The sequence below is a fragment of the Diabrotica undecimpunctata genome, chromosome 5 (assembly GCF_040954645.1).
Source record: "Diabrotica undecimpunctata isolate CICGRU chromosome 5, icDiaUnde3, whole genome shotgun sequence".
NCBI lineage: Eukaryota > Metazoa > Arthropoda > Insecta > Coleoptera > Chrysomelidae > Diabrotica > Diabrotica undecimpunctata.
The window spans coordinates 160341077-160368789 of NC_092807.1; the positions used below are offsets into that span (position 1 = coordinate 160341077).

Below are 27713 nucleotides of genomic sequence, written 5' to 3' on the forward strand. Positions count from 1 at the left end.
GTGTTTGGTGGAAAGAGCTCCAACTGTGGTAGCAGACAGAAGAAATAACTGACATGCTGTAAGTAATTAGTTTTATACTGGACCAAGTCGATTAGTTGAGATATCCTTGTGTTTGGATAGGAGGAGTTTATTCATGTAGTAAAGATTTGGAGCAGAGGAGTTTAGCAGGAGTATTCTGGAGAAACTGAAAGGTACGAGCAAGGTGGACAAGGCACAATCAAAGGAGAGAGAGGTGAAGTCATCAATTTTGCGAACAAAAGGTTAGTTTCAACCTTTTTTAGAAACAGAGACTTTCAATCACGACCACCTATTTAAATTAGAGTTATTCGTTTTTTTTATTGGTTTTATTGAAAATTATAATACATGATAATTTATCGGGAGTCACTAAAATTAAGAAATTTTAGATTTGCATATAAGCTTAATTAATTTGTATTGATAATTGTGGATGTATGATTTGATGGATGTTTGAGGTTTTTATTCTAATAATTGTATAGGGTATATTTATTTTTATTCAAAATTTTTACTTTTAATATTTTGATTGGTTTTTTTTAATATAACATTTGCTTTGTAAGTCATAATTGTGCTGTAATTTTATTTTCCTATTGTCTATCCTCTTTTTCCTCAAAGGCAACTAGAAAAAAATACTTTAAAGCCACGTTTTGTTTTTAATAAGTAAAAGAGCCCTGAGATATCATATTAATTTGTTAAAAAAATAAATATTATAAACATGTTTGAGCAAATCAACAATATATATATATATATATATATATATATATATATATATATATATATATATATATATATATATATATATATATATATATATAATATATATAAATATATGTATTGTTTTGTCTTCTACTATTTTCTTTATGTATTTGTTTATAAAAAAAATATATTTATATTTATTTATAGTATAATAATATTTCGTTGCCTTAGTTTTTCAATGTTTCATCATCACTTTGGCTTAAAAATTTTTTTGTGGATCCTGGCTTACTCCAATTCGTCGCCATCCTGTTCAGTTTTTGGTGCCGTGTTGCCATTTTCTGATTTTTATGGTCCTGAGTCGGTTTTATAAGTAGTTCCATCTAATTTTTTAATGTTTAAAAATTTTACTGTTTCTTCTACTAAATGTGCCTATCTTCTAAAGATGTTGGAGACCACATTGACGTTGGACCATCTAATTCTATTCACATCAGCTCGAAATAAATCAGTTGACGTTAGACCAGTCCACTTTCTAAGATTAGTCAGCCAGGGTATACATCTACGTCCAGGGCCTCTCTTCCCCTAATCTTGCCTTGTAGAATCAACTGTAAAAGTCGGTATTTATTATTATGCAACATGTGGCGAAGTAAGCCAATTTTCTGTTCTTTATGGTGTTAATAATTTCATTGTCTTTTCTTAGCCTCTGAAGAATAGTTATATTACTAGAAGATCAAAAAAAGGATCGTGCAAAAGATCACAAGATCACGAGATCAAAAAGGAAGCAGAGGACGCACATAGTTTGCTGAAGGTCAGAGCTTGGAGGCAAGCGACAAGACGTGGGACTGATTATATTGAAAGCAGGAATTACAAGAGACCAAGGCCAAATTTTTGTTGTAGCGTTATTGAAAAAAGACGAAGAATCATTTTCTTCTTGTCGATATCCCAAAATTGTACCATTTTAAAAATGTAAATGAATAAAATTATATAAGGTAGAAAATAAAACAACTTTTATTGATATTCTTAAATTATTTGAACAGTACAATAAACAAAATACACGTTAGGTTGAAGAATCATAATTATTTACAAAATTTTGTTTCATATTTTTAATTGTTTACAGACCAAATAATTTTGGTAATGTGTTGGTTGGAAATAGTTGTATTTTCGGAATATTAAGCTTTATTTGTGGGAAAGCTGACGCAACCGCTTCCTTAATCATTTCTTGAACCATGTTGTTGACTGATGCAGCAATTGATTTTGCTATATTCTCAAAAACTTTCATTACTGAATCTAAAAATCAAAGAATATATTAGGAAATTCTTGTGAGTTTGCTACATATACTAAAAAACACTACAACATTTTTCGATAATACAAAATAAATAATTAGTATAATAATTAACAGCTAATTTAAATTTCAATTCATTTATTAATGTTAGCGTTTAACACAATATAACTTTTTTTTATTCTTTATTTAATATCCCAATATATTTACAATCTGTATTATATAATACTCACAATAAGTAAATTGTTGAACAGTTTTTAATTGAACAATATTTAAAAAATATTTAACAAATGTCTTGTAGAAAATTGCCCATTGACAATTCTCTCTGTATTCTTGGGATACATATGTGGGCATATGTATCTTGGGCATAAAGAGGGTCACATATGTCTTAGGGTTTGGTTGGGCTACTTCTTCCAAATAGTATTGGTCCTTTATGACTAGTTTATAGTTAACAGGTCGGCTGGGATCTTCCGTGTTTAAGCCTAGGTCTGATTGGTTGTATTATTAAGTTTTAAGCTATATTGTTAGGGCGGTCTGTTAGTCTCTGTTTATATCACCAAAAGTAGCAGAGTTGTCATTTTGAGGTCTCATAAGTCGTCTCATTTTGAATGTACTATGAAGCACTAGTTATTGGTTCGGAGGAATTTTGATTGCAATATTTTAAGAATGTCGATACTAGATCTTTGCAATAGTTTCTCATAGTTAAATTCTATAGCCCCAAATGAGTTTGAGAATATATTTTATTGAAATATCAACATACTTTGTTTCCAATTCAATTACGGCTTATACTGGATCAAAATTTCATTCACATAGGCGCCTATTGTAAAAGATTGCCTATTAATTAAAAGAAATATACATTTATATTGATTCATTCTGCCACAGCCGTTCAGACAAGACACTCAAAATCATATTTATACACAATTCGCATTTTTAAAGTTAAATTGTCTCTATTTTTTGTGCATTTAAGTAAAGATTAAAACATAAGTCATAATATAGATTTATTATTATGAATTTTGCCTCTGGTGCTTATTAACTTAGTAGCAGTTTTTTCAATTCAAGAAAAAATATTTCAATCCAGCTTATGTGTGTGAGATTAGAGCAAGGATCCGCAAATCTTTACATATCAAAGCATGTAGTATCAATAGCTTACAATCAATAGGTTGGCAATCATTCAGTTCTTTTTACAAGTAACTCAAAAATTAACTTGGTACTTGCTTCTTCTAGTGCACAGTTCGTACTTATCAAGGTCGGTCGTAGTGTCATTCGTTTGTTTTTTAAATGTACTATTATGGCGCTACCGTTGGTGAAGAGGAGCGAATATTTTTTGATGGGGTTCTGTACTTCCTAAATTTAACTGTATGTAATAGTCGAGCTTTTTGGCCATAGAACCTATTTAACCATTTAGGATATTCGTTTAGTTATTACCTTTTTTTGTCCGGGATCATCTGTTAAGTTCGTCTCGTCACAATTAAAAATAGAATGTGGCTCCACACCAGTTAATGTTTGTTTTAAAATATGTGTGTATTTAGCCATTTGGTCTGCATTTAGTACTGCTCTATTTCTTTTTATGTTTGAGGCTATCATTACAGTAAGGTCCTTTTGACGACTTAAAAATTATTTGACCCAATTCATACCAGGAGTATTATCCTTAAAGCGAGTTATTTTTTTTTCCGTGGCGATTTAAATGAGTCTTGATTATTTGTCGTAATTCCATTCCAGTATGCATTGTACGAAGCACCTTTCCTCTTCATAAGAGAATATTAATGGGTATCCAGATTTTCCAGCGTGCACTCCTTTTACTTTGTAAAAAATAGTTCTCCTTGGACTGTTAAAGGATTCAGCGGCAAGTCTTGTACTTATGCCATCTTTAATTGCCGACAGACATGCTTTCAAATCTTCTACTGAGTAGTCTGCATATTTGCGAGATCCCAGTTTTCTTTTATAACGTCTGGGCATTTCCTAAAAATTATTTTCCTATTAACCTTTTACTCTTGGGGATACTTTGCACCACTTGCAAATTGGCGGTGAAAAGTATACCCAATTTCACGTGTTAAGTGCACATATGTAAACAATGTTTTTTTTTTGTTATTGATATATTGGTTTAAAACCGTTATTTTAACAACTAAAAATCGCAATCGATTGTGGTATATGCCATTAGACGTGTACTTACCAATTTATGTCCGCTGGGACTGTATGCACAGTATGATTTTTCAAAGTTGGAAAATAATAGATTTTCAAGGTTAATATTCCGTTGCTGATAGATAACTGGCGACCGCAGAGACAAAGGTAGTACAAATATATAAACAAAATTGAGCGTAGATTAATAGAAAATATACTTTTACACGTTTTTGTGCAAAGTTACCCTGCTCAGTGCAAAGTAACCCCGTTTTACGGAAACTACTATTATTATGTGTCAAATTTTGTCACAAAACTTTTATGTTCTATATAAAATTAACCTACAATAGTTCTCTAGCATACATGCAAAAAAGGATGAAAAATCTCGAATTTTTTAAATGTTTTTTGTATATTTTGTTTCGTTTTTTTGTTTTTTTTTCGTTATTTCGTTTATTCAAAAGTTAAGCCCACATTTTACAACCCACGCATAGTAAAATTATCATTTGTAGTGATATTTTAGAGACATTTATGCACAAAAAATTGAGTGTATATGCTTCACACCCAAAAATCTTTATTATAAGCAGATACTACCTAGACTAATATTACATTGCAGCAGACTAAATATTAGATTGTTATAATACATATATTGTTCTGCTAAAACTGTTTAATTTGTTAAATTTACGAAACGAAACGCAATAATTTATAATCTAATTTCAAAAAGGATTTGTGATATACCACACGTATGTGCATGCCCCTGAGGCCAACACATTAATGAACAATATTGTGCTATTTGCAAGTAAAATTGAGTTAGGAATAAAAAGAATCGCTGTAATCAAAACCGTATTCTACGAAAGCACACGAATTATAAATGAAATAGTAAAACTTTAGTGAGAAAAATTGGATAATTGGCTGTTTCGTAATTGTGCAAAAGAGTTTTTGTTTTTAATAAAAAAAGTGTACTTTGGGTTTCTATAATAAAATATTTTTATTATATAAGTTGTGCGTTTTGAAGCTAACACTAATGATTTTGTTTTTGCTGTTTGGTATTAATATCGATACTTAAGTTTCCTATTTGTGTATTGTGAGACTTAGAATTTTTGCCTCTGGTAGTTGAAAATGACTTAATCGCATTTTTTACAAGTTTTAGGTCAGTGTTAGCGATCTGGTCTAATCAGCAGCGTATATCATGATTAACATGGATTAATCAGCGACAGTACTCCAATTGTATGCCTCCGCAGGTCTCATAGTATATTAAAAATATAGTATATTAAAGCTTTTCATACTATATTAAAAAAAGTCATGTTGGACTTCAGATTTTAATATTATTGGAGCTTCCTCGTTACCAATTTGTGTTGGTTCCGTTCTTGTGTCCGTGAAAAGATCTTCAATATATTTAGTCCATACTTTTTTTTGTTTCAATTGGGTTATTAATAGGTTTATTGTTTTTGTCAATTAATCGGTTAGGTGTATTTCTTCGTGATTTTTCAGATAATTCTTTCACTTTTTTATGTAAATTGTAATGATCATGCTTTTTCTGCAATTCTTCCAGTTCGACTCATGTTTCCATCATCCAATTTTGCTTTAGCCTCTTTTATTTTAATCCTTGTTCACTTATGTTTTTCTCTGTACTTATTTGGGTTTTTTTTTCTATATTTTTTTCTTTGTTTCATGATTTCCAATATTTCTTAAGTCATTCATGGTTTTCCGCTTCCTGATTTCTTTTGTATAGTTTCTTTCTGTGTTTTTATAACAAAATCTTTGATTTTGCTTCACATAATATTCACATTCTCAGTGTTTATCATTTCTGATGTTAATTTCTTCATTTCTTGATTGATACAAGCTGAAGCCTCAGCACCGATTTCATTTATCTTGAGTAACTGAGTATTCACCCTAGAACTTTTGGATTTTACATATTATCTTTTTTACCCTCAGTTTTATTTTTGAGACAATGGGGTTATGGTCTGAGGGGACATCTGCTTCAGTAAAAGTCTTAACGCTTACAATGGAATTTTTAAATCTTAGATTGTTTAGAATATATTATTATTATATTAATAAGTTAATATAAAGTGGAATTTTTTAAAGAAATCCTATACGACAGACACTTTTTGATTGCATATTTAAATTATACTCAACAAAATACACTAATAGTGGAAATAATGCGTATCTCAAAACATGTGTTTTTCGAATATTATTTGAAATGGCTCTCAGAGTTACTTTTTTTCTCAGATAAACTGAATAAACTATATCAATTTTTTGGTTTTGCAAAACCAACTCCCTAAAGAGAATAGAACATCCAAGAGAATTCGCCATTGGTTTCTATTTCCAGCCAGATTTTTCAGGTCGTGGTAGGTCTTTCCGGTGCTTCAAGATCATTTATGGTCAATAGTCTTCTTCCAGTCGATCGGATAGCCAAGCGGGGTGGGCGGCTGGCTTCTCCTTCGCTTCACTGCGAGAGATGTCAGTTTAATTCCTAGCTCGGTGTACAGAAAACAAAAAGGCTAACGCAGCAGTTTAAAATTCTAAATGAATCTGCGGCTTAGTCTAGAATATGCTGGTATCTGATCGGCCTATGGTGGAGCAGTACGGCAAGAGATAAGGGCTTGCGGCTTGGTGATACTCCTCCATAGATCCCTACCAGAAGGGCGTGTGCCGCCTAAATATCGGGTATATATATATAGTCTTCTTCCAGTTACCTATGATTTTAAGTCGCCTTCTTGTTTATTAAGGATTTCAGCTTAGAGCTCTTTTTAATGGCAGCATCTGATTTTCTATAAGTGTGGCCAAGCCGCCTTCATTATGTTTTTTTATCTGTATTTTAACACTTGTCCGTTTTGTCTTCTTTAACAATTCTTCCGTTTTAGCATTTCTTTATTGACACAAAATGTTTATAATTTACCTAATACTACGCTTAATAAACACCTGGAGCTATAACGATATTTTTCTCTCGACTTTTCAGTTTTCACAAACGTACAAGAGAACAGACGTATTGTAGATACAAATGATACTATTTTGAAACATGTAGACAAGTTGGTAGATTCTGTTCTCCCGAAATTATTTTCATAATAAAGAAATCCAGCTTTTACATCTCTAATGCAACTTTTAACGGTTTTACGGTCCATATATCCGCAGTTGCTATGCATCCTAGCTATATAAAGAAGTCGACTGCTTCTACGGTATTATCCACAATGTTTCAGTTCTGGTATATATTTGCGGCATTTAACTGTATCTCCTTGATCTGAGAAGGATTAATCCTAATACCTGCAGTTTCAGCTGCTGTTTAATATATTAAATTTAAGTTTTATATTGGTAAACTTTTGCGTAGATGTTGTCCGCAAATTCAAGCAGTTGATCTGTTGTTTTTGACCTCCATAGTTGTAACTTCTAAACAAGTTAAGATTTTTATTATTTTAAATATATATTCTAATTATTAAATTATTCTAATTAGTTTTGTTTAACATTTATGAAATATTTCTTAAATTGACACTTACCTGGCACCTTCTTAAAATATTGTATGTATTGGTTGGCAATTTTTGAGAATATATCTGAAAAATACTTTATATTATAGTGAACAGTCCTAAATATACACTTCAAAAATATTGTAGTGTCAAAAAAAAAACATTACTTTGTGATCCCACAAGTCGATCAAACATAAAAATACTGTAAATATCTGTATCGAAATAGGGAGAACATTGTAAACTGATATTTAAGACTTAAAATTTTTATACCTGGATAAGCAGGGAAATTGTCTAATCCGCCAAGAGCTTTATTAATTGCTGCCTGTATAGATTTCTGATTAACAGTTATCCAATCTGTTATAGCATTTCCTATATCGTCTAAAAATTTAACAGATTATATCCTATTTGTATACTAATGTTAATAAATGCTCAAAACATTGCCCATTATGTTCAAGACACAGTCGTGTACGTATATCCTCCTGACCTTACCTTTTTTCTATTAAATAATGAAATTCGTATGATTTTTAGTATAAAAACACATGTAAATATTTCTAAATTTTAATTTTTTTGCAAAATGTAAGAAAAAAACATGTCCATTTAAAGGGACATCAGAATCGCATCAATACAAAATTATGCCATACTTCTTTGCAAACTTGTATTAAAATAAACGTCACTTCTTACTACTTAGCCTAATCCATCTTTTATGTTGAGGGTAGCTTAAGTACTAAAGCCCACTAACGACCCTGCCTGGCTTCCTTCTGTCAGTGGTTCTCAAACATATATAATATTTGCTATAACATACTTGGGTTAAAATATTATAATAAATAGAAATTAAGAAATGCCTTTTATTTATGTCACACAAGCAGTTTGTTTTTAATTCTACAGTATGTGCTAGCGATACAAACCATTTGTTTATAGATTAAAATAAAATCGAATAAAATAAAACTAAAATATAAAGAAACATTTTATTTATGTATTGTTCCGATCAAAAGTTTAGGGGGGAAGGACTTTTAAAAACCGCACTGTATATGTTGGCAGTAAGAAAACGTAGAAATATCCGAAAATAAAACTAATAAATAAGTTGAAAATAAAAGAAGTCATTGTATTTACTTTCGTGTGTAAGTAATTCTAATTGTACACCATTATATTTAGTTCCTTTTTCTTTCAATCGCTGTCACATTTAGTTTCTGCTTCACTATCATCATCATCATTATTATTGTCACTGTTATCACTATCTCCGTTATTTATATGTATAATAACTGTTTCGATATCATCCAACAAATTGTCAATTTCCCACATTTTGTTTTCTGGTGCTATTACGTGGTTTACGTAGTTTTTTTATTTCTCTGGCGTAATTACCTGGTATACTTCTGTAATTAAATTTCGCATTTTAGCTTCTTTAAAATTCGCGTTGCGTCCAGCTATATACCGTTTCACTTCACTCCAAACAATTTCGATGGGATTGAGTTCACAGTGATAGAGTGGGAGCCTCAGAATCTTCACATTGTGCTTTTTGGCAATATCTTCTATTATGTACGTGTCATGTTTTGCTTTGAAGGCCTTGACTACATCAAGTAACTCGCATTTTAGGTAGTCTTCTTCAAAAAATAGGTCCTTTGACAGAAGCCATTCTTGAATATATTATTTTAGTGTTGAATGTTGGGAATTTGTTCTGACTTTCTGCTGTGATAGGAGGCATTGTCCATTACCACAACAGTTTTTTCTGGCAAATTTAGCATTAAGTTAATTTCGAACCAATCTTCAAAGGTCGGTCCATCTATTTCGTCGTGGTAGTCCTGAGTATTTTTATTTGCCAAAAACGTGAGTTCTGCTTTATCAACAAATTCACTGGTAGATCTTGCGTGCAATAAAACGAACCGTGCACCAAGAGCTGTTGGAGCTTTTAATCCTGTTGTCAGACCACCAACAAAAGCATCGTGATTAGATGTAATTGTTTTATCAACCCAATCTTTGTTCACACTGTGCCCGGTATTTACCCATGATTCCTCCAAATACACTATGTTGTATCCTTTTGCATGGTATTTACGAGTTGTGCGTAAATAACGATAAAGCCACGAGATGATTTCTGGTTTTTCAATCAAAATTGAATTTCTGTCACGTTTTATAAACACAAAATCCATATCACGTGTAGCGTGGCCCGTGAAAAGTTGGGCAACGTTTATTCGATATTTTCAACAGCTAATGTTTATTGTTAGTGGTATGTTGTCACGAAAAAATTGATGAACTGTTCTACGAATTTGGCCCCTGACACCTTCATCGTACTTGTTGTCACGAGAATTACCAACCATTCGCTTCTTGGGCCTGCTCTTTGGAGATTGTAATCCAGCAGGTGATGAATATTCCTGTCGTATGCGAAACAGAGTCTTTTCGCAAACACCACTCATATCTGACAGTTTCCTAATTACACTTGATACAGAATCGTTGTTATCCTGATTAAGATCATAATTAATAATATTTATTAGTATCTGCTTCTCTGAAAGTTTCAGAGCTTTTCCACGTTTCTATTGAACAATTTCCTCCATTTTGCGGTAAAAATTCGGCGTCAAATATATCAATAGCCAACAACATAAAATAACAGTAATTGCCAACATCAAATCACAACAACAGCAACCAACAAATAATAACAATAACAAAACAGTAACAGTACATCCAAGATGGTACAAATAATCGTAACTCGAATATGTTTACGAAATGAGTGGTGTTTGCGAAAAGAGCTTTTCAAAGCGTCAGCAGTTTGATTTCTACAATAATCTTACTTTTATACTTCAGCGATACAACACGTGTACTATTTCTGCCGCCATAACTGAAAACGAATCACAATATACGTTGTATTTTGTATTGCCTGCCTCCACAAAGACTTGAAACACTGAATACATCACCTTTTACGTATTTTTGGGAGAATATAGTCCAACAGTTATTTTTAAATATCCGTCGGGACATATATGTCCCGATAGTGGCGAAAGGGTTAAAGTTTGCTCTTAGCAAGACGGAGCGCTGTTGTCAGGTTTACTAGTATGTACACTATGATGGACCATGGGACTAGTAGCTGTAAATTTAGTTCTTGTCAAAAAAATATATAAAACGTAAATGTCCATTTAATTGGACATCAGGTTTCAGGAGGATATATTACAACTTCTAATGAAATACGCACTAACACAAAAAATAAATAAACAAACAAAATTGTTTAAACATACCAATAGTGAAATTAGCTGGTAAATTTGGGAAGCTCTTTAACTCTGGAAGTTCTAATAAAGAGGCTTGTAATTGTTGTATTACAGTAGTGTACCACCTTAAAATATCCCGAAACCATTGAAATACTGAGAGAGTAACCTCATCTAAGTCTAAAAGAAAACAAAATATTTTATTATCCAAAAGAAACGTAAATAAAAGAGTAATAGATTATGTAACTGAGATTTGTAAAAGCAAGTAGGCATGTAAAATTAATTTTTGTGTAATTAACCCTTTGATGATTGTCGGTATGCTGATATGACCACCTTTACAATATTTCCTTTAAACTTTCCAGCCATTTTACAGTTATACCAGTGTGTAAAAATGGTTGCCTATATATTCTAAGTGTCTTACCAGTTTAGAACCGATTTGATCGAGTCACATTGACTGGATTATTAGTCAAGCACACATTTGAAGCGGACGTTCGGTGTTGAAAGAGCGACATATTTTAGTTGTTTTCTTGTTTATTCAATTATTATTAAATCATAAAAATTACGGGTAAGTAATATTTTTGGAGTCTGTTTCACAATAAGTACTGTTATTTGCATGAATACATTTCATTTTTTTTGTAGATCGCTGTCTTTTATGTGGTATTCTAGCACGACCACAGGACACTATCTATATGAATTCTGCCAATATGCAAAATAATAGTGGAGCTTTGGGCATTTAGAAAATATGTTCCAAAACAAGGTTGATGCCTTATTGGATAAAATTCCAAGTGACTAGGAGTCAATTGTCTCCGATATTGAAAGCGTCTTGGGAGATGAATTGGATGTTGATAAATTTCGGCGACCAAATAATGAGGATGTCTTTAATATTGAAAATATGGACATCGTGTTTAAAGATCACATTAACAATCAAGATAAAACAACCAATACTCCAAATAATCAAAAATCGGAATCGGATAGTGAAGACGATGTACCGCTAGCAGTACAGCTAGCACAGCGAGATAACTCTATATTTTGGACACAAAATGAAAGTTATATAACACAAACAAATCAATTTAATAAAACTACCAAACATTTAAAATCCTGCAGAGAATCCCACAGATGTGTTTTTGCAACTGTTTCCTGAGGATCTAAATCACCTAATTTTGTTTTCAAAACAATCTATATTACGTTCAAAAACCCGGAGGAGTAAATGGATTTACACCTACCACACAGGAGGAAGTCAAAACATTTCTTAGGGCCAAAAATGGGCGGATAAAAACTGCCTTACAGTCAGTACAACCAAAACCGTATATCAAGTACTTAGCCTTTCAACAAAACAGATTGCTGTCAAGCTAACGTATAAAGGAGTTGATCTGGAAAGACAGGACTTAACAAAATACTTTGGGGTGTACATAGATAAGAAAATGACGTGGAAACCTCAAATCGACGACATTGCAGAGAAAGCCACAAAGAGATGTCGACTGCTCAAACGTCTCACAGCAATAAAGTGGGGCGCCACGCAAGATGTTCTGGTAGCAACATACAAAACCTATGTCCGGCCGATATTAGAATATGGGAGTGAAGCTACAATAACTGCGAGTACAAACACCACCTCCAAGCTTGAAGTCGCCCAGAACACTGCCCTTCGCGTCATCACCGGTGCTCCAAAATCAACACCGATTACATCAATGGAAGCCCAGACTGGTATTGAACCAATACAATGCCGCAGAGAGCAACACGCGTTAACCTTCTGGGAAAGGCAAAGACGAATACTTCCACAAAAATGGGACGAATATAGACAAGCAACCTCACGTCTTAAAACACAAACCACTCCGCTTACAGTAGCAAACCAAATCATGGAAAAATACCACATTGTCCTGTCGGAAGCCGCCCCCTTCCCAGCGCAAACCACACTGGCCCGCTGTCTACCAAACACAGAATTACTGCTTGAAAACCATAACGACCCGAAGCACTTATCGTCAGACATTGCCCTAAGGAAAGCCGCACTAGAGACGATACACACCAAGTACCCAGCACATGAGTGGCTTCACATCTACTGCGATGGATCCTCGATGCCGGACTCGGGAAGAACAGGATCAGGATATGTCTCAACGTTCTTCAAAGGCTCTATAGCTGTGGGTGCCCCTCTCACCAACTACGACGGCGAAATTGCTGCTATACACGAAGCTGCAAAAAATATTGAGAATTTTCAACACCCCACAAAAGTTGCCTTCTTCATCAACTGCCAAGCCGCAATCCTCGCCTTGTCAAAAAATCGATACACCGACTGTGCCAAAACAATATCTTGCCGCGTCCAACTATCGAACTTGATGGAAAAAGGGTGGCTGATTACTCTACAATGGATCCCTAGTCATGTCGGTGTTGAAGGTAATGAAGCGGCGGATGAACTTGCAAAAGCCACAATTAAAGGTTAAAATACGTTTATTGACGTTTCAATTTCCACTTCGGAAATCGTTTTCAAAATACAAACATTAGTTTTTGTTTAAACACTAATGTTTGTATTTTGAGAACGATTTCCGAAGTGGAAGTTGAAACGTCAATAAACGTATTTTAACCTTTAATTGTGGCTTATTCTCATTTAAATAGTAATTAGTAAGTAAGTAAGTAAGTAAGTAAATTTATTAATAGATATAAAGGAAATACCCAGTTTTACAAATTATTGGTCGTCACGTGATAAATTCCGAGACCTTTTCATCAGTTCAAGTAACAGATTCGCTTGGTTACTAGGCAATTTACATCTGGTTGATAATATAGTGCAGCCAAAAAAAACTGATCCCAGATTTGACAAAACTTTACAAAGTGCAACCTCTACTGGCCAAAAGCCGGTAAAGTGAGAAATTCCACCGAAAAAAAACTTACGTACAGGATCTAACAAGGGTATTAGTAAATAATCACCACCGAGTATTCTTTAACATTTATTTCAACTATAATAATCTTCAGAGATCTTTATTGTCGGACAGAATTTACACAAGTGAAACCGTTAAAAAAAAGATTTACCAGAGTTCAAAACTGACTATAATCTATTTCTAATGAGTGTAGAGTAATAAAATCTCATGAAGTATTCAAAAGCGCTACAGGGTAATCCGTCAATAAATTCCGTCCGCATTGCAAAATTCTGTCGTTTTATAAAGAGCAGGTAGGTATCACCCTGTTTTAAGGGATAAGTCCATTGTTATCGACAGATAAACACTAAGCCAGAGGCGCGCTAGTGGGTTAATTGACAAAAGAATATGCATTCTTAAAAATCATATTAAAGGAAATAAAAATGTAATACAGCAGAACAGTGTTATTAAAAAAATATAAAATGTAACAATAAAATATATACGAACCGAAATCGGGAAATACTCACAAACACACACGAATGAACTTTACATATTGAAACACTTGTGGGGAGTTTAAATCAATTTATTCACAAAAACTACAAAAACTTTACTGGATACGTTATTACAATTCTACATCACTATAGTCTTCATCCGAAGAACTGTCATCATCCCCTGGTGTTATAATTATAGGGTCAACCACCTGATCGACCAAGTTGTCCAGTTCCCACATTTTATCTTCCTCTTTTAAAACATGCTGGATTGCTTTTTGCCAGTTTTCTGATGTGATTTCCATAACGGCTTGATCAAACAATACCTTGACATCTTTCATTTTAAATGTGGTATTGTGCCTTGCAACATATCCTTTAACTTGTGCCCATATAAGTTCTATGGGATTTAATTCGCAATGATATGGCGGTAGGCGTAGCACAGTTACTTTATAATTTTCTGCTACATCTTCTACGGCATATTTTATGAAGCGAGATTTATGTTGTTTTACTACGGCTAGTAGTTCCTTCTTTATTGAATTCGTCTCAAACTGAATACCTTTATTTGACAGCCAGTTATTAATTTCTTGCTTTCTCCAAGCTGAAGTTGGTACCTTCTCTATGCGCCTTGAATGGTAGCTTGCATTATCCATAACCACGACCGAATCAGCTGGAAGAAATTTTAACATTTCCCCGAAGTAGTCTTCGAAGACATCCGAATTCATGTCCTCATGATAATCTCCCGTCCGACACGACTCAAAGCTTAACAAACCTTCTTTTAAAAATCCTTCTTCGCTTCCAATGTGAGCAATTATAAGCCTCTTCCCTTTTCCCGAAGGCACTTTAATACCCGTCGAAAGGCCTTCTATGAAAGCTTGGCGAGCACTTGTTACATTTTTATCTTGCCACATTTTTTGGACTATATAACCTTCGTTTATCCACGTCTCATCAAGATAAAAAATTTTCTTGTGCTCTCTGCGGTACTGTTTTATAGTTCTCAAATATTTTCGTCTCCAGCAAATGATTTCATCACTTTCCAGTAATAGTGCCTTTCGATTGTGCTTTTCCCAGGAAAAATTCATACTTTTTAAAGTTTTCCATAAAAGTTTTCTGGATATCAAAGGAATATCGTTATCTTGGCTTATCTCCATTAGTATTTTGTCAAGGGTGGGTATTTCCTTTTTAAAATAAAACGAATGAACTTTTCTTCGAATGTCACGTTTGGTGTCTTCACCTAAGATTTTTATTGGTCTTCCTGATTTTCTCTTGCATGGACTTAACTGGCCTGATATCTTTCTTTCTCGCAATAATTTAAAAATCGTGGACTGTCCAATTCCAGTCATTCGGGCACATCGCTCAACACTTTCTTGCACAGACAAACTAGGGTGATCGTGTTTTATGCAATCATATACATTTAAAATTATAACTTTTTCACTAACAGATAGCGGAGAATTTTTTACACCTCTTTTCTTTGGAGTAAATGTCGCCATTTTATAACTTTTTCACTATTTCTATATCACAATATTACTGTACGTTTAATTGGTGTAGTAACAATTACTAACTCGAATGTCGAATGTCGAATGATAATAATAAAATAAAAGAGGGATTATAATGAAAGTGTAAGTAAAACCTCATTACGCGTTATTAGTCTTCATGTTGATTTATTTTAGTTCTTAGTAATATTAGGAGGTGCGTCATACCCTTATCAGTTTCTTCTAATGCTTTTATTCGTTCAGTAAGGAAGTGAATTTGTTTTTATAAATAAAAATGTAATTAGCTTTAATGATCTTATAATGGAATACGAGTTTGAAGAATAAGTTAATCGAAAAATTAAATAAAATTGGTTATCACAAAATATCCAAAATATGATATTTTGAGGTACATCAATTTTTGACGACGAAGTTGACATCCGTCCATTTGCCTACGCCCATGACGACACCGAAATTCAGGCAAATTTTATGACACTTCATGATTTATTACTCTACACTCATTTGAAACCAATTATAATAAGGTTTCATGTCCACAAATGGTAGTGCTCTACACCTAACATATGGGGTATGTTGACAAATTTGACATGTTGAAAAGTCGTTATAAGGTGAATCGTAAATCACAAGTGGCATACAATAATTTTTTATTCTGTGGATGCTTGGGTCGTAAACGCATCCATTCTATTTTAACTTAGAAGCCTATCCAAAAGTATGTCTTTAAAAAATTCTGGCTCTCTGAGTTAGAGGCCTTATTGGAGCTCTAGAACACTTAAAAAGGGGAAGACCATCAGCAGAAAAACCAGTGAGTAAATTCAAACGGCATATTCCCTTGGAACTGTACCATTTAAAGTCCCTTCATACGCACCAAATAACTACTTCTTTGAGATATGCCAACTGCAGCACGACGGCAAATGTTAGCAGAACACAGTGGGAATGTTCATCTTGCAATGTCGGACTTTGTCTCAAACATGGCAGAAATTGTTTTGCAACGTTCTATGCAAAACAATAGAAAGAATAGGAAGAAAGAAGTGCTACCTGGTTTTTATTTCCCATTTAATTTTTTCTATGTTCCTGCTGGTATCTTGAGAATATCACCAACAAAACTATAAATATCCACGTTATTACCTTAGTAACTCAAGCTATACTAAAACATATACTAGCATTGATTGTTACTGAAAAAACTATATACTGACATTTGGTGTTTATACAAAAACAGCGTTTTTAGAACTTGTTATAATTTTAAGACTACAACGGTTTTTGTCACGATTCGTTTCTGTTAAGTGTAAATGATAATTTGCTATCAGATAGTGCCAACCGTTTAAAATTCAACAAAATTGACATTGGTTGTTTTTGAAATAAACCCTTCAGTTCCAAAATGAAGAAGAAAAATGTCAAAAGCATTCAGGGACGTCGATAAAGATAGTGGATGAGTATAACTGTTGACAGCTGTCAGCAAAGTCTTCTAAACCAAAGTGATTCCCCACATTCACAAAAAATACACCAAATGCATAGAAAATATAGAGACGACGGAATAGTACAGTCACGTGAGACGAATTACCGATACTTGTGCTAGTGTGAAAACCATGTAGAAAGTGTACGCAAGGAAGGCTCTTGAAGAGATTGAGAAATAATTGACTTTCTTACTATCAAAAAATATTCTTTTAACCACGAATATGTATTAACCGATTAAAACATCTTAGGCAACTAGAAGAAGACTGCTTTAAAAAGCATTATAGTAATTATTGCACAACCAGATTTATTAAGTAAAATTTACTTACTTGGAAATGGCGGCATACCAGGCGGTAACGGGGGAAGTACGTTACTAAATACCGTTAAAATGCGTACTGTTGCATCCTGTAAAATGGACGCATTGTTTGCAGTAATTACGCCAATAATATTTAGTATTTCATCCAAAATGGCTGAAACAAAAATATTAAAAAATGGTGAAGGCGCTAGGTGCAATAGAAAAATTTTTGTAGATCAGTAAATTGTAAATATTATGTTTATATTGGGTTGAGTCACAATTGATTGTAATGAAAATTGAATTTTCAACTAGGAATTTGACGTTTTGATTTCGTTATTTTCTTGTCTTTTTAAAAATTAAAAGTTGGCTTTTTTGGCCGCGGAGTTATAGGCCACAGCCATGAGGGCTGCTTTTTTCCTTTTTTTTTTCATGTCTGTTTCTTGCATGGTTATTGATGACTCTTTTCAATGTATTATGTGTTCATTGTCCCAGACATGTTTGCATATGTGACTTGTCGAATTCCGCTTTTTATGTATATTTTATGCTCCTTTATCCTGACACATAGTTGGCTTGTAATTTCTCCCATATAGAAATTATTAAGGAATTTTATAGATGTACACTTCTAGTCATATAAAACTGGTACACTTTTTTTCCCAATGTAAACCTGTGTTCAGACTGGACACAATGGTTCATGAATCAATTTGTTGTTGCCATCGCAGATAACGTAATTGCACTAAATCTAAATAAAAAAAAATAACGTTCAAAAATGTATTATTGTAATTGTATTGTAATGTAGATAGGTATTATTTTTATCATTAACAACAAAAAACCGTATCTAATTAATTTAATAACCAGAGATAGGGTTGAGTTAATATCCAAAATGTTTAAAGGATCTTTAAACCTAGGGTATTGGCACAGGGAACATTGGAATGCGTCTACTGTAATTTTATACTTCAATTGCCTACCGAACACGAACTGTATTTTGTGTTAATAAGTTTAGTAACAGGCAAACTACCAAAATTAAATTATTATTTATTACTACTACTACTACTAAGGATTTCCACAGTTTTCACTGTCTTCCTTCACTCAACCGTTTTCTCCAATTTTCCCTGTCATTCCAGTCTCCATCTCGCAGGGTTCTTTTCTCCATAGCCTTGTCGATTTCATCTCTGAATGACCTTCGGGGTCTTCCTCTCTTTCTTCTTCCAATCGGGCTCCATTCTGTGATTTTGTTTATCCAGCGTCCTCTGTCCGCTCTTCTGGAGTGGCCGTACCAGGATAGTCTCTTCTCCTCTATATAGTCGATTATGTCTGATTGCACTCCCATTCTCCGCTTAATCTCTGCGTTTTCAATTCTGTCTCTTTTTGTAAGTCTACAGCTTCTCCTCAGGAACTCCATTTCTACTGCTCTTATTCTACCTCTATTTCTCTTGTTTATTGTCCAGTTTTCGGACCCATCTGTCAGGATACTTCTTGTCAGGGTGTTATATATTCTCTTTTTTGTCTTTATCGTAATGTTCTTATCCCACAACACTGAGTTTAGTTGTCTTATACAGTTTCTTGTTTGTCTCAGTCTGTTGTTTATATCTTCTTCTGTTGTTCCCTGGTTCGATATTATGGTTCCTAAATACTTGAATTTATCTGTTCCATTTATTTGTCTTCCCTCGTCTATCTCTAGGTTTCTCATATCCTTGTTTTCTGTTGTTAGGTATTCGGTTTTCTCTAAGTTTATTTCCATTCCGTTGTTTTTATATTCTTCTTCTAGTTTTCTGAGCATAAAGCTGAGATCTTCTTCATCTTGTGCGATGACTACTTGATCGTCGGTAAAACTTAAGGTGTATAGGTATTCGTCTCTTACTGGTATGCCCATTCCTTCGCACTTTCTCCTCCATGGTTTGAGTGTCTTTTCCAAGAATATTTTAAACAGAGTAGGGGACGTAGCACAGCCTTGTAGAAGTCCTTTTGTCGTCTTAAATGGATTGTAGGCTTTATTTCCACATTTAATAGCTACTTTGTTTTCTTTGTATAGTGCTTTAACTGCTTTTATTAGTGTTTGTCGGATTCCGAGATCATTCATTGCTTCCCATAATTTGACTCTAGGTATTGAGTCATATGCTTTCTTTAGATCAACAAAGGCCAGATGGACCGGTCTACCTTTTGCCATTTTCTTCTCTATTAGTTGTTCTAATGTTTACGTATGATCTACGCATGATTTTCCTACTGTGAACCCTGCTTGGTCTTCTCCAATTTTTCCTATTATTTTAGTTTCTAGTTTTTCTTTAATAATTTTCCCGTAAAGTCTACCTACCGACGATATGATACTAATTCCTCTATAGTTTTCACATTTTTTCCTGTTTTCTTTCTTATGTATGGATGTGATGTATGCTTGTGTCCATTCCGCAGGTATTTTTTCTCCATTTAGTCCTCTTTCGAACATTCTATGTAGCATGGGGAATAACTTTTCGGTTCCGTTTTTAATTAGTTCGTTTGATATTCCTCCGGGTCCTTTGGCTTTTTTGTTCTTCAATGTCTTGATTGCTCTCTTAACTTCTGCCAGGCTTATTTCTATCTGGTCGTATGCCCCATTTCCTGCATGTTCTATATTCTCTTCCTGAAATTGGGGACGGTTTTCTGTAAGTAGTTCTACGTAGTATTCTTGCCACTCGTTTTCACTAATTTTGCCGATCTGGGTTTTCTCTGTCTTATTTCGTTGAAGTGCTTTTAATATTCGCCATGATTCTGAATTTCTCGTTCCTCCGATATGTCGTTCTATCTCTGTGCATGCTTGTTCCCATCGTTCGTTCTTTTCATTTGTTACTCTTTTCTTTACCTCTCTGTTTTTCGCTTTATATAGGTCTAAGTCTTCCTGTCTTTTGGTGTTTAGGTATTTTATGTGTAGTTTTTTCTTTTCTTTTATGCATTTCAATGTGTCTTCCCTTAATTTGATATTCTGATGGGTGTTTCTTTGGTCGTCTTCTCCAAGAGCTTCTAAGGCCGCTGAAATCAGGCAGGTTTTTATGTGTTCATGCATTTCATCTAACGTGTCATATCTGAATTCTTCTAGTTTTTGGTCTAGTCTTCTTTTGTATAAATCTTTTATTGATTCTTCCTGCAATAGATGTAATTTGAGTCTCTTTTCGCTTATTGTCGTTCCCGTTGTAACAATCGATGTATGTTTTTGTTTTGTCCAGATATAGGGGAATTCCATCCATGCCACCACAAGTTTGTGATCTGTTCCACACGCTGCCCCTCTTTTCACTCTGGTGTCTTTCACTTTGATGAAGCTTTTGTGGTTCATGATAATGTAGTCAATAATGGAGCTTAGTTTTCTTGTCTCTTGAGTCCATGTGTACTTATGTATATTTTTGTGTTTGTAGAATCCGTTCATAATTTTCAAATCATTTACTTCACATAGTTCTACCAATTTTTCTCCGTTGTTGTTAATTGTGTCTTCTCCAAATAAACCAACTGTTCTGTCATTGTCTTTTCTTCCGACTCTTCCATTTAGATCCCCCACTATTATTATTTCTTGTTTAGGTTTTCTCTTATCCATTTGTTCTTGAAGTTGTTCGATAAATCGTTCTTTCTCATTGGCTGGACTGTCTTCCGTTGGACCGTATGTTGCTAGTATTATAATTTCTCTGCCATACATCTTGATTTTCAGTTTGGCAATTCTCTCGTTTATGGGTTCCCAATCGTCTATAGATTTTTCCCATTTCTTCTTTAGTAGAATTCCAACTCCAGCTTTTGCGCGGTCTTTCTTTTCTACTCCGCTCCAACAATGGATTAGTTCCCCTATTCTTTCCGTGCCGTTTCCTTTCTTTTTTGTTTCCTTTGTGACGAGAATATCGAGATTCATCTTTTCGAATTCTGATGTTACTTCACTGGCTTTTGTTCTCCAGCCCTGCACATTCCATGTGCCGATTCTTAGTTTTCTCTGTCTTTGTCTTCGGTTGCAATCCAATATCCGACTGTAATATTTTATTATAATAATTTAAAGTTATGTCTAGATCGATTATTTATCTATCATTATTTTTGAATTGAAATATTTTCATAAATTGTAATAAGACACAAATCAATGTATGGGTACTTAATTGAGATGATGGAAAATTACAAAATTAATATAGGAATTTTTTAGGATGCATGTTTAAACAAATTTAATGTGATTGACTGATCGAGAATGCTCGATAATGTTTTAGTTTTTAGTACACTTAAAACTGGCGGTCTGTCGCACAGCCCTGCTTTTAGCTGGTTTCATATAATATTTTCGTTGAACTGGCAACAGTGCCCTAGAAATTAGAATGACACATGTGACAAGACCAACGTACACAACTTAAAAAACACGGTTTTTGGTTATAAGAGTTGTACCAGTTTTTTATGACGCGAACGGTACTTGTTTGATCTTTCTTACGTGTTATTAGGTTTGGTTTTGTACATATTTACTATCCGTTTTAATTTTCATGAAGGTAAAGGGCTTGTCAAAATTGAATAGATTGGCAAAAACGTTGCAGATTGTTTATTCTAGTCTCCAATTTTTAATTACGTTTAAAAGAAAGCTGTAAAAAATTTATTTCTATTATCTCTTTCATAATAACTGTGTTTAGTGAGCAGAGTATGGGACACTTTTGACATAGTAATCACATTGGCCTAACAAATCATTTAACTTTTAAGCACTTTCTCGTTTAACTTTGCAATTTAGGAATTTGCGCCGAGTTTTCGACATCATCTTTGATGTCTTTTTCAGGGCTTCCGAGGTCTTAATCTCCTGAGCCCCCAGACACTACCATACTGATCACTAACCAATGCATTAGTTCCCCTGGAAACAGCGAACAGTTTATTTCTAGATTGAACCGCAAACTCTAGATTGAACATATATATTCAGACTCCCTCTCTGATGGCTTTATATGTTATATAAAGCTCGTCGTATATGCAAAAAGCACCAATATCTGCCCTACTTCAGAGAACAAGAATCATTGTAATTTAGAAACCAGGCACAATGGACCTATAACCAGAGAACTACTGACCCTAGTACTATGAAGCATAGTACACAAAACTAATAGAAAAGTTCCCCCTCAAAAGAATAACTAACAAAGTACTCAAAAATGTCATAACTGAATAAACATAAAGGTATAGACAGACCTAATGTCTTGCGCGTTTCGTTACTACGCACCCGTTTGGACTAACAGTAGGCACACATATGTGGTGTAGCTATACTTAAGTGCAGGTACACAATATGGCTACCGACCTTTACTAACATAACTAAATACTATTTGAAATTTTACATACCGGATATAGTTCCTGTCATACCAACATCAACAGCTGGTTGAGATACAGTTGCTGTGTATGCCATACAGGCATTGAAAACTAGAAAATAAAGTAGAATAATAATTAATAAAGTCTGGTCAAACTAGAATATATAAAAAATTAAAAACATCACTAGGGATTTTATACGTATTTGCATAACGTATTTACGTATATATAATAATATATACGTTAATATAATAATATATATTTAAAAATAGCAACAAAGAACATCAAAACTATTTCATCTTTATATTCTAAAACTAAATATCCTATAGACAAATTTGAAAAAACGAATTTAGTATACAGCATTAGTTGTACTCACTGTGAGGCTGAATATGTTGGTGAGACCGGAAGAAATCTTTCAAATCGCATTATTTCTCACAAAAGTGATTGCAGAATTAAAAAACCATCTGGTGCTTTGGAAGACTTTTTTGGAAATGGTTTGTATTAGCAAAAGTGATAATAATTTAAACATAAGATCAGAAATTCAAAATCTAAGCAAAATTTATAATTATATTCTTTCTTTATGATATTTATATAAAACTTGTAAAAATGTCATATTTAATTCTCCATATATCTGTTACATTTTTTCAGGCATCTGTCAATGGTGAATAAATCTTCTTCTTTTTTGTTACTAAACAAAAAAGAATGTTTAAACGAAATTTTACTTTTGGCAATATAATTGTCAAAAATAAAAATTTTATGTTGGCATTTATGACATTGAAGCTTATTTGTAATTGGTTGCTATTTTAACTTATTAATAAATTCAATTATTTTTGTATTAAAAACAATGTTTTCAAAATTATAAAAATTTTCAGAGAAACATTTATTGGATTAAAACATTTTTATATTAATTATTTTGAAGATGTATTAGCAGTAATTTTTACTTACTAAACTAATTTTTATTTGGTAAGTTAACAAAAATTGTTTTTTCTTTTTAGTTCAACCTTGTAAGATATTTTGTCTTTTTTAGCTCTTGATAATAATTGTAAACACAGTTGAAAGCTCGAGATTAAATAAAATAGCTAACCAATAGCCCTTTTATTGACTCCAACCCATCCAAAACAGTTTATATATATATATATATATATATATATATATATATATATATATATATATATATATATATATATATATATATATATATTCAGGGATTCTACAGTACTCACTACCTTCCCTCGCTCAATCGTTTCCATCTCTCTCTGTTGTCCCATTCTCCATCGTTTAAGCTTACTCATGGCGTCGCCTTTATTTTACAAATACGTACAAATTTTACATCAATTTGTTTTAATTAATTGCATTTGAGCAGGTTAATTGGGGAGTGGTTAATCAACCAATTCAAATCGGCCATTTAAAAATGCCTTAGACAGACATGCATTTCATTTCCGCTGTTATTTAATATTTACTTGGATACAATTTTTAAACAGGCTTTACAAAAAAATTATTTTGAAGTAAAAATCAATTATTAACTGATTATATCCTGTTATCTTGCGATAGTCTCCAGGGCCTCTAAAAGTTATTGATTACTTTAACACGACAGGAAAAGAAATGGGTCTACAATGAATGCTTTAAAGACAAAATTTATGACACTTATTCCAGCCTTACGACACCACTTCCCTACAGATTGATCAACAAAACATTGAGAGAAATAGTTACTTTAAATATCTGTGATGCTTCATTGCAGATCAAATAAATCCAAGTAAAGATTTCAAATACAAAATTTAAACAGATTGCACAACGTTTCCTATAATAAAATTATTCTTCTGTAACCAGAGCTTAAACCTAAAATTACGTCAAAGAATTATCAAATGAAAAGAAAAGACAGTTAAGATTTGATTTCACGTAGAGTGCGTCTGTGTATCCGCTTATACGTATTTCACCCTAATAGGGATCATCAGAGACGGCTATTCACAGACGCTCTGAAAGTGAAAATAAATATTTTCTGTCTTAGGAAGCAACTCTAATTGGCTTCGTATAGACGCAAATAGCGACATCTGATAATAAAATCCGTAAACTAATTTTCGAAACCGAATTCAGATTTTTGCTTTAATATGTGCCTTCTAAGAAGTGCAAGGCAAAACAGACGTTGATAAAGATGTTAATAGAGACATGGGGAATCTAAAAATTGCATTCCATGACATGTCTCCTCAACTAAACAAAAATCCTTAGCGAATTTTGTTTCTAGTACTTGTACAGAGTAAATCGGAAAAAAAGGAAAATACAGTTAAGATTTGATTTCTGAAGACTGACACAATCACTCCCCTAGAGGCAGTTGAGATATAATTACACAGAACAATGCTACGAAAACCATGGACAGCGATGTAGACCAACGAGCATTGAGTTGAGCTATTAAAACCTAAGAAAAATTTCACAACTAGGGCATGTTATTAAAGTGGATCGATAAGCTATTCATTCATCTTATCATGAAACGTAAAGGAATTGGCAAGAAGCAGATGGCTCAAGAACATTTGACATTGCACCGGAGTACGCAGATTTGAACAACTATTTTGATTATCTGAAGACTGTGGACAACTCGCTAATGTAATTCTCAACGTTAGAAGGACCTAATATGGTACCAAAAGAAAACGAACACAGTTTTCAGCATAATTTTTCTGGACTTACAGAAAGCTTGAGTGTTTTCATTATTTCCTCTATTTAGTTTTTATATATTCTGTAGTAAATTCTTTATATATGTCTCAAACATTCTAAATACTAATTTCAACATAGTTTTTCCAAAATATATATGAAATATATCTTACCCAAGCACAAAACTAAAATATTCTTAAGCATTTTCTTTCGTGAGGTTATGCGTATGACTTTCACTGAGTATTAAAAATATTTTGTACGTTTTTCACTTAAAGTTATTTAAATATCGGCATGTTTTTTATCATTGTATTAAAAAACAGGTACATGATAATGTTGTTGCTTTATATTTGAAATAATTTGTTCTATGTATGGTAAAAAATTACAAAATATGCGTGCGATAATAAAATTTAAATTTTTTTGGTATAAATATTCTTGTTAGGTGGTGCCACGGGAAGTATTTTAATGAGAACTAACTACGTAAGGAATATTTTACTTTGTTTGATGTTTTCAGTTCATTTAAGTTATAGGTATATTGTACATATTTCTTAGATATGATTCTTTGTTTTTGACTTTGAAACAAATTTAATATGTACCTAATGTAAATGAGAAGTCTATCTTAGCAAAGTATAAATGAAAAATAAAAGATCAAATTAGATCCATAGAAGAAAATATACTTATATATATAAACATTATATATATATATATATATATATATATATATATATATATATATATATATATATATATATATAGAGCTAAGATTAATATTATTATAAAAATTAATATTAAACTCACCAGTCTTCCGGGTTGAACCGCGTCGATATCCATTTTGCCGAGCTTTCGACATCCTCTCTGATGTCTTCTTCAGGGCTTCCGAGGTCTCAGTCTCCCGAGCCCCCAGACACTACTACACTCACTAGTAACTTCTAGTTCACTCACTAGTTCACTACTACGGTATTTGTATAAATTGTACTAACCGCGGAAATCTTTCCGAACATATATATATATATATATATATATATATATATATATATATATATATATTAACGTGATTATTTCGATCAAAAAACAATTTATAAATATGTTGGAAATATCGGGTATGTGGTCTATATTAAATAAAAATCTTTGTTTTTTCTAAAGCTCAATATTTCGCCATTTATTTAATAGCTTCATCGGGAGTAAAGAAATTAAAAGATTATACACATAAATTAAATTGAATATTAAAATAACATTATTGTTGATGAAACTGTACATTTAATAAAATGCATGTTAAAATTTAAAATATCTTTGAGCACAAAGCACAAAGTACAGCTGTAACGTCATTTTTAATTTGCTTCAGGGATGTTTGAGAAGATTGCCATTCATTTTTCCACTTGCACAAAACTCGATTTTTTATAAAAGCTTTTATATTACTCGCGGTATTTCGATTCTCGGCTTTTTTCTATATTGGCACATTTAGCAATTTCACTCGCACACTGGTCCGCACTTTCGTTGCCAGAAATGCCAATGTGGGATGGAATCTATATAAATCTGATACTCCTATAATTTTCTTGAGTCTTCATGGGTTCTAGTTTTATCAGTTTCTCAAGGGGACCTTTGGGATAGATCTGTTTGAGGGTTTAAAGGGCGCTTAGTGAGTCACTTAATATAACAGAGTTAGAAATGTTATTAGAATTTATATGCATGATAGCTTTAAACATTGCATAGAGCTCAGCGGAGAAAATCGAAAAGACGGTTGGAAGACGAAATTGATATGTATCGCTTGGAGTAACGAATGCAGTACCTACTCCTTTATCACACTTAGATGCATCTGTAAAGATTTTATAGCAATGTTCGTAATGCTGACGGAGAATTAGATCTAAATTAATCTCTGCATAACAGTTGTAGTTCTAAATTAACTTAAAACTAAAATAATTTTTTATGAAAAAGACCACGTGACTATAAATTTTTATTGCCCTGTACATGATAAATTTGTTAATATAATAATTTAACATTAAGAAGTGTTCGAAAAAGAGTTGAATCTTATGGTGATTTACGTTATAAGAACAATTTGTATTTGTTGTTTTTACAACCCATAACAAGCAGTCCAGTTGAAAGCTGAGTGTTATAAGCTGTTTTTTGTGTGGCTAATTCGGTGGTGATAGCAGAATCGTGGAAGGCAAAAAGAGACCAAGTCGAGAATTCCAAACTCTTGTGTCCGAAGGGCTTTCAGTTTCTGTGAGTAAAGAAAAGAAGCATTATATAAAATTAGCACAAGCCACCAAGTCGAGGAGAAAAATCCTTGGGTCTAAAGATTGCTGGTCTTATTTTGAACGAGTCGGAGATTTGATTTGTGGAGAGAATCCGAACGAGTGCTGTTTTAAAACATTATAAAAGGAGAAAGCAGATGTGCAGAATGAGATTAACACTCCTTCTTTTTTTCTTCTCATTCTTGTTTAATAAATGGCAGCAAATATCAAATAATTATTATTTAATTATTTAGTTAATTAATATTAAGATTATAGTTTTTTTGGTGAAACACGTCTTTTCTG

General features: G+C 32.9%; 1 protein-coding gene across 2 annotated transcripts; it reads right to left on the reverse strand.

Moving 5' to 3' along the window:
* Positions 1-1695: 1695 nt before the first annotated feature.
* On the reverse strand, positions 1696-25511 carry LOC140442043 (uncharacterized). 2 transcript variants are annotated; one of them, XM_072533089.1, is made up of 7 exons: positions 25356-25511; positions 22579-22656; positions 17327-17467; positions 10770-10916; positions 7825-7932; positions 7588-7641; positions 1696-1992 (listed from the first exon to the last, which is right to left on the reverse strand). In XM_072533089.1, the coding sequence occupies exons 1-7, from the start codon at positions 25384-25386 to the stop codon at positions 1817-1819; spliced, it is 735 nt and encodes a 244-aa protein (XP_072389190.1). In that variant the 5' UTR covers positions 25387-25511; the 3' UTR covers positions 1696-1816. The 2 variants fall into 2 exon arrangements, with proteins under 2 accessions (XP_072389190.1, XP_072389191.1); XM_072533090.1 differs by lacking the exon at positions 17327-17467.
* Between the last annotated feature and the right edge of the window lie 2202 nt (positions 25512-27713).